Raw genomic sequence first — 17,857 nt, 5'->3', positions numbered from 1 at the left:
TACCTGGATGCAGCCCAGGTGGTAGAGTGCTTGCTTGCTCAGCATGCAGGAGGCCCTGAGTGGATCCCCAGCACCCCAAACACTGGGCTTAGGGGAACATATCTGTTATCTCAGCACTTGGAGGCAGGAGAAGCAGAGAGCTCAGGGTCAGGACTGGGAGTGGAGTTGGCAGAGGACTCGCCAGCATTCACAGGCTGGATCCTGAGCAGGTCATAAACTGGGCACGGTGATGCAGGCCTGCAATCTAAGCACACAGGAAACAGAGGCAGGGGGATAAGAAGGCCAAGGCCATCCTCGGTTGTGTAAAAGATTTGAAGCCAACCTGGGCTATATGAGAATCTGTAACAAAACAAAACTCAAAGACAAAACCCTGAATTTCTTCTAAGAAGCCAGGTGCCCAGTGCTCGGGTTGGACAGCCTCAAGATGAGATCAGTGTGTGTGTGTGGGGGGGGGGGGGGCGGGTAGCACTTCTAAACTTCTCTCACTCGAAAGGCACTGGAACACAGTAAAGTGTGCAAGGCATCTGGTGCACACAGAATGGCCTGACGGGACGGCATGAAGCGCCGCCATTAAGGCTGCAATGGGCCCAGAGGGAACCAGCTGGCTGAGATGCACTGCTAGCGAGTTAAACACAGACAGGAAACCACATGTCTGATACTGTTTAAAAAAAAAAAAAGAAAGAAAGAAAAAAAAATCATCTGTCTTCCTGCCAGAGCAAGGCTCACAAACCAAAAGGCTGTTTTAATTTAAAAAGAAATTCTACAACAATGAGAGAGGAAGGAACGAAGCATTGTGGTTAGGAGTCCTTGCTCTCCCCGCTTCTCTCAGCATCTCAGGTTAGCCTATGTGTGGCTCCATGCTAACTGCTAAAGCCTGCACGCAGCTTGAGGTCAGCGGTGCTCACAGCTGCGTGACACAATGGTCTGCTTCCCTGGAGATTTTTGAAGGCCGTATTTGGAGTCAGAAGTGGTTTGGAAAGTTCTGATTTCTTTAAAAATAATTATTTATTTTGTGCGTGCATGAGCCTCTGTGTGTGTGTGTGTGTGTGTGTATGTATGTGTGTGTGTGTGTGCACGTACTCCAGTAACAACAACAATTAAAGAAAAGAAATTTGAAATTCGAGAGAGAACAAGAGGGCTCACAGGAGAATCTGGACAGAGGAAAGGGGAAGGAAGAGATGATATAATGATACTGTAATTTATTATTATTAAAATAAGAACAATTATTGCTAGGCAGAGACTATGTTGGGGAATATGATTTTCAGGTGTGTGACTTTTGTTTATGCTATATTTGTTTAACTCTGTGAAGCTGTGTTACTGTGCCTGTCTGAAACACCTGATGGCTCCAATAAAGAGATGACCAGCCAATAGCGAGGCAGGGGCAGGGATAGGCGGAGCTGGCAGGCAGAGAGGATAAATAGAAGGAGAAATGAGGAAGAGGAGGAGCAAGAGAACAAGGAGAGGAGGATACCAGGGCCTAGCCACCCAGCCAGCCACAGAGTAAGGAGGAAAGTAAGATATTCAAAAGTTAAAAATAAAAAACACAAAAGCAAAATGTAGTCAGGATAATTTAATTTAAGAAAAGCTGGCAGGAAACAAGCCAAGCTAAGATCGAGCATTCATAACTAAGAGTAAGCCTCAGTGTGTGATTTATTTGATAGCTGGGTGGCAGGACCCTCAAAAAACCAAAAGGGTAAAGCCTCGTACAACAAGAGTAAGAGGAACTTCTGGCTTCCACAGCAGAAGCATCCGACCTTCATATGACTGGATATGACCACATGTCCAGTGTGGACATTACAAGAAGAAACATTACAAGCATCCCAACACTGAATCAGATGCTGACTTACACTTTTTGCTTTTTGAGACAAGGCCTCATGTAGCCCAAGCTGGCTTTGAACTCTGCTTCTGATCCTTTTTGCCTCCACCTCCTGCGTGTTGGGATTATGGGTGAACGGCAGCATCCTTATGTCATGTTGGGATTAAACTTGGCTCTGGGCTTTATGCACGCTAGACAAGCATCACCAGGCCTCATCATAGAATTTTCTTTTTTTTTTTTTGCAGTTTAGTGTTGCAACCACAGCAATGTTCTCAACCATGAACTCTATAAAACACAATGCCATTCTGCAGTGACTGTCAAAAAAAAACCCTGAAAAACGCAGAAGTTGATGTCCAGCCTTCTGTGGAGGGGCATCAAGCCACTGATAGTACTACCTCAGATGCCCTGCTTTTCACCTTAATACAGGTCAGAGGGGAAAACATCAGGGCAGTGGAGAACACGTGACCTTCATGATGCCCTGCAGTCACCTGATAGTACCCAAAGTGCAGCAACGGAAACCTCACATAGCTCAAGGGACTGCTTGTTCTGCTGCGCTATGTTCTCAAAGACCACAGCTTCTCTGCCTATTTATCCTACAGCATCCTGTTCAAGCAAACCATTCTTTTTTGTCTCCATCTGTGTGTGTATGTGTGTGTGGTGTGTGCATGTGTGTGTGCATGTTTCCATGTGGGAGGGCGTGTGTGGGGGTGCCTGTGCATGAGAAGGCCCATGGTATATGTTTGTATGTATGTGGAGGGGTACATATATGTGACTGCCTGTGCATGGGAAGGCCCCAGGGGGGTATTAGGAATCAACCTCCATCACTCATCCACCTTAAGCACGAGGCAGGGACTCCCAATCTAACCCAGACTTGCCAAAATGGCTGATTCATTAGAGGATTGAAGAGAAAAGGATTCTCTATTCAGGCATAGCGGTTGGTACATGCTTTTAATGCCAGCACTCCAGAATTAGAGGCAAGTGGATCTTTAAGATTTTTAGACCAGTCTGGCCTACATGGTGATCATGAAAAGCGACAATGGTGGCCATGATGAAAAGCACCATGGTGGCCATCATAAAGCTAGAAATAGAATTCCCATCTGGTCCATTAGTCTAGAAGGAACAAAACCAATATGTCTAGAGATATTCTGAGAACACTGCATGCCTATCTTCACTGCAAAACTATGGACAATGGCCAACATACAGAAACTAAAATCTCCTGATGGATGAATGGATGAGCAAAATGTGAATCTGTGCATTTGCCTGTTGTGGATGCTATCCTCTGAGCCTAACGGTCATCCCTACATTCAACAGAGAAGCTGTGATGATCTCAGAGGCCCTCAGGATGGAGCCTGTTGACTTCCCTCATAGACAGAGGAAAGGAGGCAGTGGGAATGGTCCCTGGGCCCTCAGATGAGCTCTTGGCCACTTCTTTCTATATGTCCTTCCACGTCAGCTGTTCAGAGTCCCAGTCTTTGGAGTCAGTAAAGTCTATACTGCATGTAAAGTGTGGAAGTGGGGGTATCCATCCTTGCACATCTGGGGATGTTGTCATCCATGCTGGGGAAAGATTTTGAGGTTACACTTTTGCTTTGGAAGTCACCCATGATCCTGTAAATACGCTCCCCCCCCCCCCATCACTCGTGCTCTGTAAGTAAAGCCTGATAAACTCTCCGCTTTGCCAAGCGGGACTTTGGTAGCATCATACTTAGTAGCTGATGCCTTTTCCTATCGTCAGGAAAAGCTATGCAACAATCTTCACATACACATACACGCTCAGCGTGGAACACCATTCTGCTATTAAAAATGAATTTCTCTAATCTTCAGTAGTATGAGTGGTGCTAAAGTGAAATAAGGCAGACACAGGAGGACAAACAGTGCTCATTCTTCCACCTGGATACTAAAAAGTTAACTTCTCAGCAGCAGAGAACAGAACAGTAGATACCGGAGCTTGGGGAAGGTGTGGTGAGAGCAGCTCGGAGTACAGGAGTGCAGTTGATTGGAAAGAATGATGGCTAATGTTCTATAGCACAGCACAGGCACTAGGTTGACAAAAGCTTACTGAATATTCAAAACGGTAACTAAAGAGAGCTTTGGAAGTCTCCACACAATGAAGTGATAAGTGTTTGAGGTAGGTGACGGTGACACATACACGTATATGTTATATTGTAATCTAAATGTCACCTTGCTCCCCAAATATATGCAATTCTTATGTCTATTAAAATATTTTAAGGTAGGGCTAGGAAGATGGATGAGTGAGTAAATGCTTGCCCTGCATGGGTGTAGGTGATTCAGAGGCCAGAAGAAGGTGTCTGATCCCCCGAAGCTGTAAATACAGATGGTTCTGAGCCACCAGGCCTGGGTACCGGGAACAGGACTCCAGTCCTCTGGAATAGCAGCTAGCACCCTTAATTGCTGGGTCAGCATCAGTGACCACCCCTACCCCTACCCCTAAATGCTTCAGACATTTTAGTGTTCCTAAAACCCTGTGATGCTGCAGATGGGGGAGGTGCGGGCTGGCTCATCTGTCTGTTCCATTCAGAAGCAATGCTGGAGGCACCCAGCCAGTCTGGCCCATTCAGAAGCAGGCTCCTTATGAGGGAGGCACGGGTAAGGCAGACATGTTAGTTGGAGTTTTCTAGAAAAGCTACCCCTGCGCTACAAATCAGAAGGGCCACTGACTAGCGTGCCAGATGGAGCTGGCGGTTGAGTTAGAATCCTGCAGTCACAGAGTGAAACCTATCTCGGGCTATCTTTACTCCCCTTTACTTGCTGGTTTTTACCAACCTCAGGATCCGACTTAACATCCTTGAAGGACCAGATGAAACCTTTGCAATGAGCTAAGCAGCTAGCAGACCCCGGTTTCCACCAGGCCAGAAGCTAAGAATAACTTCAGATAGGGTGTGAAACCACCTGGGGGAGAGATTTCTCTGCTGTGTCGGAACCACCGTGCCTGGTGCCCCCAACAATGCACTTACTAACTGTCTCCATATTCTGCTGCCTTTTGTGTTATAGCTATAAGAAACTGATGTAACCATTTCACCGTGGACACACGCTCCAGGCCGACCTGTATCTGTGTCCCCAGATGAACCCCACTCCTAGCTCCCTCAGAACACTCATTCCCTTTGGCACAAGAGATGCTGGTTTGGGCAGTTTGGATTTGCCTGTTTTGTTTGTTTTTCTTTTTTGGCAACACATTCAGGAGGCATCTGGAAAGAAGGGGTTTCAACTGAGGAATTACCTCCACCAGACTGGCCTGAAGCACTCCTTCATGGCTTCTGCTTCCGTTCCTGCCTTGAAGTTCCTGCGATGGGTTCCTTTCCTGGCTCCCCTCAATGATGAATTAACAATTAGAAATGTAAGCCCAATAAACTCTTTTTTCCCATATTGCTTTTGTTCATGGTTTTTGTCACGGCAACGGAAACCTAACTACTACGGCTATGTTTTACATAGACGGGCTCTGTGCAATTGTTAGGGACTCCGGAGTCTTGACAATAATCCTGAGATGCCACCACAGCACTAATCCAAAAGCTTGGTGTAGCCATGCCGACAGAAGACCATGCAGCCCTGAGCAAGCTTTCTGTGGCCAGAGCGTGATTACTCAGTCACTGATCTGAGAGGCCCTGCCGCCCTTCCACTCCTATTTAGCAGCTTCCTGCTGTGCTCCTGAGTCAGAACAGGAACAGAGTGCCTAATTTGTAATATTATCCAGCAACATAAGGGCTGTGGTTAGCTTTGATTAGAAATCCTAGACTCAGCACGCTCCCTTTGACTGGAGAAGGTGTGGGGGGAGAAAAGAGAGACGAAAAGAGGCACATATTAAAACAAAGCAAGCCTTTCCAGTGTGCCTGTGGTGTGGTACCCAGATATCTGGATGCTCTGTTCACAGGGAAACGCAGCTGTAGAACTCAGATGTCAGAATAGACCTGAAGCCAGACAACCCTCCTTTAATTCCAGCATCAGGGAAGCAAAGACAGAAGGACCCCTGGGACTCAGTGTGCAGCCTAACCTCCTTGGTGAGTTCTGGGCCCTCAGAAGACCTTGTCTCAAAAAGGCTGGGCTTGGAGGTGGCTCGGTGGATAAAGTGCTCATCACACAAGCTTAACGACCAGAGTTCAGATCACTAATGCACTTGTAAAAGCTGGGTAGGTCTGGTGCCCACCTGGAATCCCGGCACCTGAGAGGTGAAACAAGGGGGGGATCAAGAATTTAAGGTCATTTTCTGCTGTCTAGTGAATTCTAAACTGTCTGGGACACATAAGACTTTATCTAGATAGGATGGTAGGAAGAGAGGGAGGGGGTAAGAAACAGACAAATAAACACAACCAAGAGATGAGTAGACAGTGAGCGCCTTTGGTTCTGGCAGTTCAGGCAGAGCTGGTGTCTTGTGGGGGCATGGCGAGATGCCCCAGCAGGTAAAGGGCTTGTTGCACTCAAAGCGTGAGGAACAGGGTTTGGATCCCCTGAACCCACACAAAAGCCAGCTGGTGTGGATGTGCAAACCCTCGGGGAATCCCAGTACTCTAGCTGCAGAGACGGGGAATCCCAGAATAAGATGAGCTCAAAGGTGAGCACTGAGTTCAGGGAGCGTTTGCCCCCACGTACAAAGTAGAAGGCGACAGAGAAAGACAAGCAGTGTCAACCCTGGGCCTCTGCGTACTCATGCGCACACATGTATCCACACATGTGGAGACACTCATAAGCACATGCACACACACACCACAGGCACACATATTAAAAATGAACTAGATAAATGTCTTGCAAAGTTGGCATGCTGTCCCCCAGTCCCAGGGCAGCTGCACCTAAAAACATCTTCCTTTCCTACACCTCAGACTGCACGTCTGTCCCGGCACCCACCACGTCTCGCCTGACGCATGGCTGTCACCTGGCCATCATAACACACCGTCTTCTACTTTGCATTCTGAATTTAGATGAGTACCGGGTAGGTTCTCAGGGCTTGCAGCTATACAGATCTTCAGAGATGGGAAGAGAGATGTGTTCAGGACAGCTGTGAGGGCTGGGCAGTTTCAGGCTAGTGCACCCCCTGTTTTTAAGGCTTTCTCATCACCCTTCTCCTTGGCCAGTGCAGGAGGTACTGAAACCACCAGGCAATGCGCGTGGAGCCTGGCTTCAGGGATGACGGCTTTTGCGGCAAGCAAAACCACCAGCTTTTTAGCATGTCCAGGCATGCATAGCCTTCTGACATGCTGTCATCCGAAAGCTCACGCTGGAGAACCACATGACCAATCACACACAAAATGAAATAATCAACAAAGTGCAGACGCACACTGTACGAAGTCTGAAGTAAGTGTATGACATTTCTGTGGTCTGCATTCATAGCCGTCCTACAGGCTGCGGGTTGGGGATGCCTGAATGGATTTCTGACTAGATGGCAAGGTCTCTCTGTAATCTGTCCCTTCTTGTGAAGGGTCCAGCATGCAGCAGGTAGACAGGTGGAAAAGGCCAGTCAAACTGTCTGTCTGACCATCTGTTCCTCCATCCACCCACCCACCCATCCATCCATCCATCCATCCATCCATCCATCCATCCATCCATCCATCCATCCAGAGGTTGGGGCATCTGGAGGTGGAATAATACAGGCACATCAAGCCCTCGGAAACTGCATGCACCCAACACTCACTTTTTAAAGGATTTGTGTCAAGGCCTTGGCTATTGATTGTGACTGGAAGTCAGCAAACACAGGAGGGGAAAAAAAACATTTTAAAATTCTAAAGCAAGAGCTCCGGCAGGAACTCAGTGCCAAAGGACATGAGAGAACTTCCTGGGAATCACAGAGAGGGTCTTTCTGGACTATGGAGCCGATGATTCACTGTACACGTCTATCAGGCTCCCGCAACTGGACTTTTTAAATGCTGTTTTATTTTTATAGAAAGAAATGAATGAGAGGAATGTTTTGAAACATCTCAATGCCAAGAGCAATCGTGTCTAATCTTGGCACTCAGGAGGCTGAAGCAGGAGGAGTCCAAATTTGAGGCCAATGTGGGTGGTACACAGTGAATTGCAGGCTGATTTGACCAGCATGGCGACTATCTAAAGATAAGTAAATAAATAGATATACAGATTAATTAGTTCATTAATTCAAAGTATCTTAGTAGCATATTTGGCTATACTCACTGTCTATCCATAGCTCCATATAGAACAATTTCTTCAGCCAGCCCCCAAATAAGTGACCCTGCTTCACAAAGCAAGGCAGATGGTTGCTGGAGCATGATGCTCAAGGTTGGCTTCTGGCCATCACATACATGTGACGCACACGCACATATACCATGCACACTCTCACATATCTGTGCATACACACAGAGAAAATAAATTTTAAATAATAATAACAATTCACATTTCTAACAAATCTTCAGTTGCTGCTGCTGCTTCCGCCGCCTTGAAAAGAGACCTGGGAAACCACTGCTCTGGGAAAACAAAAAACAAAAAAAACTATTCGCCAACACCAGATACCAAGGTAAACCCTGGGGAAACAAATCGGAGAAGGGTGAGCATGGACCCTACTGCTTCCTGGGGACCTCTGTCCTCCAGTGAAATGGGCACATGCCCTCTGAGCGTGCTCCAGAGCCCTGCAGAGCAAGACCCCCCCCCCGAGACTGCAGCCAGAGAGGATAGCAGGGCCCAGCAGGGCGCCCCCCGGAGACTGCAACCAGAGAGGACAGCTTGCTCACCTTCTGAAAAGATGATGTGGTCGTTGCACTCCTCCACGTTGCAGGCACACATGAAGAAAGTCTCGCCCGCCCTTTTCTTCTCCTTCATGATGCACTTGGGTGAAGTGGCATCTTCCACAGCAAACCCGTGGTAGGTGAGCTTGGGATCATGGCACACCGTCTCCAGTGTAATGTTCTCATCATTCTTCCTCCTGGGGTGCAGAGGTTCGGTGAGGGGAAGAGAGAGGGGCAGAGAGATGGGAGAATGAATGAATGAAGAGGCTCTGGATGGAACAGCCAAGTGTGTCCTTTCTTCAGGAAGTAGTTTCCACTTCCTGCTCCCCAACAGCCTTAAGTTCTCCCATACTCCCCTGCATCAACTTCGCCCACCTCCCTTCATCTTTTGCTCAGCTCAGAGTTTACTTAGGATTAGTAGCGAGACAGCTCTCCTTGGGCGATCTCTACCTGAAAACTCAGGAATCAGCCTTACTAATTTTTATACAGAAAAGACGTGGGAAAGAGGGTTCCTGTGGACCTGCATCATTTCAGATCTCCCACTACTGGGATACTTCAGCCTCACACTGTGCGTCTAACTTTTGTGGCAGAGACGGTGTCCTGTCTAACCAGAGAGTTCTTAAAGAGGCTGCCTAGGGACGTGGTGGTAGAACTTTTTGTCTTTGCTGTGCATGTGTGTGTACATATAATATGTGTACCTGTGTACATGAGCATGTGGGGGCCAGAGGTCAACCTCAACCACTGTTCTTCAGGAGATGTCCAGCTTGATTACTAAGGTGGCATCTCTCTGGCCTGGAACTGGACAATTCAGCTAGGCTGGCTGGCCAGCAAGCCCCAGGTGCACTCTTGTCTCTGCCTCCAGAGTACAGGGATTACAAGGGTATGTCATCACATCCGGCTGTTTCTGGGGATCAAACTTAGGTCCTCACACCTGTACAGCAAGTGCTTTAAAAACTAAGCCATTTCTAAAGCCTGTTTGTTCTGCTTGCTGGTCACAGGTCACTCTGGTCACAAAACAAATCCAGGTGGTCCTGTTTGCTGGTCAAAAATCACTCTGTGTGTGTGGAGGTGGGGGGGGCACAACGGCTGGTTCCCAAAACAACAGGGGAAGAATGATCCTAATTAAAGAAATTAAAGTTCCTGAATTTGAGAAAGGAGTGGGGGAGAAAACAAATGATTAGCACAGTAGAGAGAAGAACACTGTGTTCTACTTTTCCAGAACAGAAAAATAGGAACAGTTCATGGTATCAGAAATGGATTATCTCTTTGCCACTCACATGTTTGGAGACTAATTTGGCCTAGAGATCAAAAGATAAATGGCATGGTATATATTTTGGGAAATGCCCAGGTGATTGGCTTTGCATGGACATTATATTTGTTTAAATACTAATTTATTTATTTTAATTTTATGTGCACCATGTGTGTGCTTAGTGCCAGAGGAGGCCAGAAGAGGGCATCCGATCCCTTATGAGCTGTCACGTGGGTGCTGGGAAGTGAACTGAGCCACCTCTGGGGGCATTTCACACTGAAACCATAATAAAAAGTATTCTGGCAGGGCAGTGGGGGCACGCGTCTTTAATCCCAGCACTCTGAAGACAGAGACAGATAGTTCTCTGAGTTCGAGGCCATCCTGGTCTACAGAGCGAGTTCTAGGACAGGCTCCAAAGCTACAGAGAAACCCTGTCTCGAAAACAAACAAACAAACAAAAAACCAAAATAAGTATTCTGGCAATCAGATTTAATAATTGGCAGAATATCGTATCTGTATTCAAGGGACACAAACAGTGACTGTTGCCATGAGTATGCGTGACTAACAAGAACGGAAAACGAAGTATCATGATTTGCATGTGGCATGTGCCCCATAGGCTCAGGTGTATGAACTTGATTTCCAGCTGGTTCATTCTCTGCTCCCTAACTGCTTGCCACCATGTGACCATCAGCCATGTCTTCTCTGCCATCATGGGCCATCCCGCCCTGTTGGCAAGGACAAAACCTTCTTCCTGGAACTGCTTTTGCCAGGGGACTTGTCACAGTGCTCAGTGTAAGGTGACAGAGAAAGCCAGGCCCCCTTCCTCAAAGGCCTGCTTACCACACAGCCACGCAGACTTCATGTGGCTTCTCGCAGATGGCCGTGATGCTGCAGTTGCTCATGCAAGACTTCTGGTTGTCACAAGTGGACAATCTCACGTCGCAAAACTTGCACAGTTGTGAAAGCTTGACCGCTCCGCCGTTGTCGCTGGTCATCATGTCACTGTTAACTGAGGAGAGAGAAAGGAAGAGCAAAGGGTTATTGAACTCCACACATGCACCTGGTGGCCTGAGTTAGATCCCAGAGTGAGAAAGAGTGAAGCAACTCCTGAGCGGTGTCCTCTGACCTCCACACATATCACACGGTGCAATGTGTGCTTTCACCCTCCAGAACAAATAAGTCAACAAAAGAATGTGGAGGCAGCTGGTCACATCTGTATGCAGTCAGTAGGCAGAGAGGAAAGGAGCTCGTTAAAGATGTGGTTTGGAGTTGATGGTGTAAGGCAAAGCTGGTATGGATCCAACCAAGCAGAGGGACATCAACTCATGTTCTCTGTTGCACTAAGATTAGACACTCGGATTGCTAGTGGCTGCAAGACAGAAGCTGGCCTGGAGGAACAGGGAGGGACTTCTCCAAGAGGTCCCCCGGGAGAGGCCTGAGAAGGGCGGTACGTCCTCTTCTTGTGCTAGCTTTTCCTGCCCAGAGGGTACCAGCTTCGGTTCCTCCCAGTCACTCTCCTTGGTGCACACTTTGGATTTCTGTCCTCAGAGGTTCACCCTGTGACCTCCTTTGTTGTTTGGGCACAACACCTGCTTCCTGGGTCTCTAAAAATACAAGCATATATATTTAAGATCTGCTTTCTTGTGGTGACAGTAAACACAGAAGGAAAAAAAAGCAAGCCCATTCATCCCTTTCAGGCCTCTAGTTCACTTCAGGAAGTATATTTTTAGTTAAGGAACTATTTTGAAATCCTCAATGTCTCCCAGACTGTTCTGCTTAGCTAAAAATATAGGCATCAAGGGGCCCTGGGCCTTGTTTAAATTTGGTACCAACACAACAATGGATATACTTTTCCAGCAATGGTCGTGTTTGGATCCTTTTGTGGAACAATGCTTTCGATTCCTTAGATTTTCCTATAAGATAACAAAATAAAGAAGTACAGGACTGGACTTTCTACAGTCAGGTTCTTTTATTGGTTTTGGCTATGTCCTAAAAACCACATTATTTGATGGTTAGGGGGCCTCTGGTGGTCTCCTCAACAGACAACCAAGTCTTTAGGAGATGGAATTTAGCCTAGCATTTGAAGATCTTAGGGCGGCTATCAGCTTCGCCTTTCTAGACAGTGCAGTATCAACACCTGAGCAACTGGAGAAACAGCAAAGCCTTGGGTGGCTTTCACATGTCCTGGCTGAATGGTTCAAATAGCCTGGGTGTTGGGTTTGGTGTTTAGCCTTTTGGTTTTTTTCTTGAAGATTTGTTTTATTTATGTATTAAGTGTGGTGGGCTGAATGAGACTGGCCCCACAGGCTCATAGATTCGAATACTTGGTCACCAGTTGGTGAAACTGGTGAGGATTAGGAGGTTCAGTCCAGTCTGGAGGAACTGGAGGCAGTGGGGGTTTCTCTGCCTCCTACATGTGGATCAAGATATGAGTTCTCATAAGACCAGCATAGGCTACATTTGACCCTGTCTTGAAAGCAAACCAAAAGCAAAACCTAGAGTTATGCAATGGACACGGTGCTGAAGGATAGCTTCTCGACAAGGCTGGGAAGAAGCCTGCAAAGACGAGGTTCGCTCGCTTGCTTGACTCCTTCCCATACTGACCAGTTCTTGTCTAGCAAAAGCCTAGATGGGGAAGGGAAGTGACAAAAGGCAGCAGTGACAACAGCATGAAAAGCAGTGGAGGCTGATGATGGCAGCAGCCACCAAACACATGTGTTGACAAGGGTAAGTGCCTGGAGCACATACCTAACGGGGAAGAAACAGAAGGGGGCATCCAAAAAAAAATACAGAAAAGAAAGGAAGAAAGAAGGAAGGGAGAGAGGGAAGGAAACTGGGAAGGGAGGGGAAGAGAGAGGAGGGCAGGAAGGGGAAGGAGGAGGGACAGAAGGGGGGAAGAGAGAGGAGGGCAGGAAGGGGAAGGAGGAGGGATAGAAGGGAGGGGAAGAGAGAGGAGGGCAGGAAGGGGAAGGCGGAGTGATAGAAGGGAGGGGAAGAGAGAGGAGGTCAGGAAGGGGAAGGAGGAGGGACAGAAGGGAGGGGAAGAGAGAGGAGGGCAGGAAGGGGAAGGAGGAGGGACAGAAGGGGGGGGCAGACACTAGGACAGCAAGTCCCATCGCCCTGGTGCTACACAGTAGCCTGAGCTGACCAGGGCCTAGACACGCACACACAGACGCAGCAGGCATGTTGCCCTTCAAGGAGCTCCAAGGGGAAGTCTTTCCATTGAATCTGGAGGGAAGGCAAACAGCTCCCACACCTCACATTTGGAAGCATGGGTATGTAAGGAGGAAGGCAGGGTGTAAGGGGAATGTGTGTTTGCTCAGTGCACTGTGTGCATTACGAAATAGGCTAGAGTTACAGCACACCATCTCAATATCTGGCTGGGGACACGCTTTTTATTTTATTTTATTATTTTATTTTTCCACCATTATAGCAAAATAAAAGCTACCATTGTTAATGTTTGCCTAGGATATTTTCTTTCCTCCTCCTTCTCCTTAACTAGCTCCTCGGCTTCCTTTTTGTAAACTTTACTTGAGGCATGTCTGGTACAATTCACCCCCACCCAGCAACCCTATTATAGCTGATAAATGACACGCCCACTTTAACAATTCCATTAGTCCTCCCTCCCCCTGGAAGTCTATAACCCTTCTTTCTTTTTTTTAGGTCAACATCCTCTTTCCTTTATGTGACAGCAGCCCTCTGGGTTTGTGAAGGGGAAGGAGGAGGGATAGAAGGGAGGGGAAGAGAGAGGAGGGCAAATGCGGTCAGACTACAACACTATTCATCCCCTGTGTTTGTCTCAAGTCGTTCTGCTAAAAGCTTCATGAATTCACTGTAAGATACGCAGCAGAGACACACCAGCTTTTGTTCATGGTTTCAAGAGGTTCACAGACACCCTGGCAGCCTGTAAGCAACAAGTGAAGAATCCCAAGCCTCCCTCTGTGTTCTCAAGAATCCCTGAAGGTCTGGTTAACTCAGGAGGATGGATAAAACCGTACTGCTCACCCCACTCCTTAGGAAGAAATGATGCCACCAGGCTTGCAGCATCACGCAGGAATTCCTTAGGTTTAATCTGTGATGTGTCAGGGGCCAAACGGATGGTAATGTGAGGAAATGCATCTAGATCAACAGCCCAGAACAAAGAAACTTCTCCTGGCCCAAGGAGATCCTGACTTCAGTCCCCAAAACCCATGTAAAAACACAAAACAATACAACAACAACAACAACAACAAAAACTGGGCACAGTAGTGGAGTTGTCATCCTATCGCTGGGAAGACAGTGACAGTTGATATCCTGGAGCTCATGGGCCAACTAACTTAGCCTCGCTGGCGAGATCCAGAAAGATGAGGGACCTTGCTTCAAAAGAGAAGTGAAATGACCCCAAATAACAGCACCCAAGGTTATCTTCTGGTCTACACACACACACACACACACACACACACACACACACACGCACACATACACACACACATACACACACATACACACACACACATACACACACATACACACACACACATACACACACACATACACACACACATACACACACACACATACACACACACATACATACACACACACATACACACACACACATACACACACACACACACACACACTACATGTGTGGATCTGCAAAAGCCTGTGTACCTCCTATATACAAACACTAAAAAACCACCACCAAGACAACCTCTAACTAAAATTCAAGATGCCTTCCAATCAGATAGCTGAATTGGTCTCCATGTGTTTAGTTAAAGTCCAGTGTTAAGGCAACATTTTAATTGCTACAGATGCTCTATTAGCAGCTGGCTATCCTTAGGGAGTTTCCTACCCTTAGCAGGCAAATTAATGATTCAAAATGTTCTCAAAAAAGAAGTCGCAGGGAGAGGGCCTCTCACCTAGAAAGTATCACTCTGGCCTGCAAACAGGGACAGCTGTCACAGCATGTGACAGGCTCATGAGGTCCATCACATTTCACTTCTCTTCCAACAAGCCTTTGAGTAATAGCAAACCCTTCACCCTGGGTCACACCATCATTCTCTCGCATTTGCCCCACACTCGCTGCCTGCAGCAGAGGCACTACGTTCTGACCTTGAATGGAGCCATTGACTTCTAGAATAATTCTGTTGTCTAAGGCTCTATGAGGAGCAGCCTAAGAAGAAGTCTATTTTTAGTTGGGATTAAGACTTTTTGGTCCATGTCTTTGAAATGGTGTCTACCAGTGGTCTGGAAAGTTAGGGGAAGTCAGGATTTCACCAAGAGCACTTAACATTTTGCCAGACACATGTTCAAGTCACGGAACTTGGTCCTTCTTATTTATTACTATTGTGTGTGTGAGGTGTGGAAACAGCAAGCATGCCCCAGCATGGATACAGGCTAACTTTGCAGACTTGTTTCTCTCTTCCAGCTCTTCACGGGTCTCAGAGATACAGCTAGGATCTTCAGGCTTGTACAATGACTTCTTTTTTTTTAAAAAAAAAAAACTATTTATTTATTATGTATACAATATTCTGTCTGTATGCCTGAAGGCCAGAAGAGGGTGCCAGACCTCTTTACAGATGGTTGTGAGCCACCATGTGGTTGCTGGGAATTGAACTCAGGACCTTTGGAAGAGCAGGCAATGCTCTTAACCACTGAGCCATCTTTCCAGCCCCCTTGTACAATGACTTCTATCCGATGATCCATTTCACCATTATTCATTCGTATGACTCTGAATTCATGCACTCCCCTATGATGGGCCAGGTTTGGGAAGAGCCTGATATAGCTCATTTACTCCATAGCTACCTGTGATGTCTGGCTTGGTGCTGTCGATTTCGTAATGTCATTGTTAGTGATGCAGTTAAAGAAAGGGGAAGCAGCTCAAAGAATAGCTCGCAGCAAGCCATGAATAGAACTCGCTATGCTTTGCAACTGCTTGTCAAATATTAATATGCATGGGAAGCCCTGAAGGGAAACATTGAATCTGCAGGTGTGCGGCGTGCACTGCCTCGTGGGGCTGTAGGAGCTGGTGCAGCAGACCTTTGTATGGTAGACCGGAAGTATAGAAACCAGACAGGAGCTCGTGCTCAGGTGTCTGGGTAGAATTCTTCCCCAGGAAACCTCAGTGTTCGCTTGTCTAGTATATAACTGACTCACGTGATTAATGGCACCCTCCTTTGGTTAAAACCACCTGACTAGAACTGCCAATCACAGATTCAAAATGCCTTCATGACAGCGCCAAGACTAAGGCTTCATTTAAAGGCTGAATGGTAACTAGGGAGACATAGCTCCTTATTAAAGGGCTTGGCTGGCAAGGATGAGGACTTAAACTTAATCCCCAGACTCCATGATTTACAAGACAAAACAAAATAAACAAGAAAGAAAAGAGATGAGCATGGCAGTGCACTGGGGAGGTGGAAGCAGGCATATTCATGAAGCCTGCTAGCCAGTCAGCCTGGCTCATTTGGTAAGCTTCAGATTAGTGAGGGGTGAGGGACCCTATCTCAAACAATAAAGTGTTTTTAAAGGAGGATGTCTGTCACCTGAGGAATGACACCTGAGGTTGTTCTCTGGTTTACACACACACACACAGACACACACACACACACACACTGGGAGCCACATACACTCCACCCACCCACCCACCTAGCAAGCCTGATGTTCTCTGAGATCACTACACACAGCAAGGAGACTCGCCATTTCCCCCTTCTTCTGTGGATCTTAGGGCTGGCAAAATGGAAGACTGCGTCCCTGAATTTCCCAGGCGTGTCTCCTCTCCCTGCTCCTTCCGTCTGCTTTCCTCTGAAGCTCGGCCTCCTTAAGCGATCACAGGCCCAGAGGCCGGTGCACCATCTGGGCCTGCGCTGAAAGACTTGCTCTCTGAATGGGTTTTAATTGCAGCTGGCATCTCAGAGTCAGACACCCAGGCCGCCATCTGGCAGACAGCGATGTGGTTTGCAAAGCCGGCAGCTAACACCCACGGCTCAGAAGACCAGGTGGGACCAGTCCACTGACCGGCCACATGACCTCCCACCCAGAACAAAGAAGCAAGTCAGCGGGAATCAAAAGTTCCCACTCCTACCCAATATGGTGGTCATCCAGCAAATGCAAAAATGCTTCCTCGTTGAGTTTTCGTTTTTAAAACAATGTGTTTGACTCCACTTCCCCATGTAATTAGAGTATCTTGACATGGGTGAGTGGAGCATGTGTCTTCAGGTGACAATGCCCTGTGGTCCCTAGACACTGGTATTACTTAGCTTACTGGGGAACCATGGAGGCTGCAGGAAGGCATCCATTCACCTTCTTGCGCAACTGTTTTGCGGCCATGGTTCTTTATTAATGGGGCCAGGAAGACAGTAACAGTTCAGTCAGCAAAGGGTTTGTTTTGCAAAGCATGGGGACCTGAGTTCAACCCTAAATTCCATGTAAAAAGGCAGAACACAATGGCACACTTATGATCCCAGTGCTGGGAGGCAATAACAGGAAGACGCCTGGGGCTTACTGGCATCCAGCAGAGCCTACCAGGGGACCCACAGCCGGCAAAGCCTAGCAGAGCCTACAGGGCAACCCGCGGCCGGCAGAGCCTACTGGGTGACCTGCAGGCCCATGAGAGACGCTGTTTCAAAAGGGGGGCGGGAATGGTGCTATTTCAGAATGTTGCCTGGGTTATCTTCTGCTCCCAACATACACACATGAACATGTATGTACACATACAAAATGCTTTGTTAACAGCTTCCAAGGATAACAGAGCTAATTCTCGGAAATCTATTTGAAACGCTAGTGCCTTATGCTTCCTGCTTTGTAAGTAAAACAATCTACAAATAGTGCAATTATTGAGGGTCCCTAAAAATGAATGGCCCAGCCCACTGGGCGGTTCTTCTTCTCTGTTGCTCTGGAAAGAAAAACATTTTAACAGCAGTTTCTGTTCTTGTCATCAGAGAGTAAGGACTTAAAGACTCTGATCTATATGGCTAATGAAGGAAACCCTGGCTACAGTGGGTGCTGACCCCACCTGCCTTGTACTGGCAAAAATCACCCAAGTCTGGCATGGTGTGGCTCATGCTTGTAATCCCAACCTGAGAGGCTGAAGGAGGAGGATTGCTGTGAATTTGAAAACAACCTGAGCTATAA

The 17,857-nt window shown here is 47.3% G+C and overlaps 1 protein-coding gene across 2 annotated transcripts in view; it reads right to left on the bottom strand.

Annotated features, from left to right (window-relative positions):
• Positions 1–17,857, bottom strand: part of Tgfbr2 (transforming growth factor beta receptor 2) — an 85,755-nt gene that overhangs the window by 30,531 nt on the left and 37,367 nt on the right. For both annotated transcript variants that reach the window (XM_075964237.1, XM_075964238.1), the window contains 2 exons: positions 10,586–10,754; positions 8,503–8,693 (listed from right to left, as the gene is read on the bottom strand). In XM_075964237.1, coding sequence (XP_075820352.1) covers positions 8,503–8,693; positions 10,586–10,754 — 360 coding nt within the window. The remainder of the gene's footprint in view (positions 1–8,502; positions 8,694–10,585; positions 10,755–17,857) is intronic.

Source organism: Microtus pennsylvanicus, chromosome 3, assembly GCF_037038515.1.
Source record: "Microtus pennsylvanicus isolate mMicPen1 chromosome 3, mMicPen1.hap1, whole genome shotgun sequence".
Lineage (NCBI taxonomy): Eukaryota > Metazoa > Chordata > Mammalia > Rodentia > Cricetidae > Microtus > Microtus pennsylvanicus.
The sequence above is the reverse complement of the archived record's forward strand: the minus strand, read 5'-3'. Positions and strand labels throughout refer to the sequence as shown.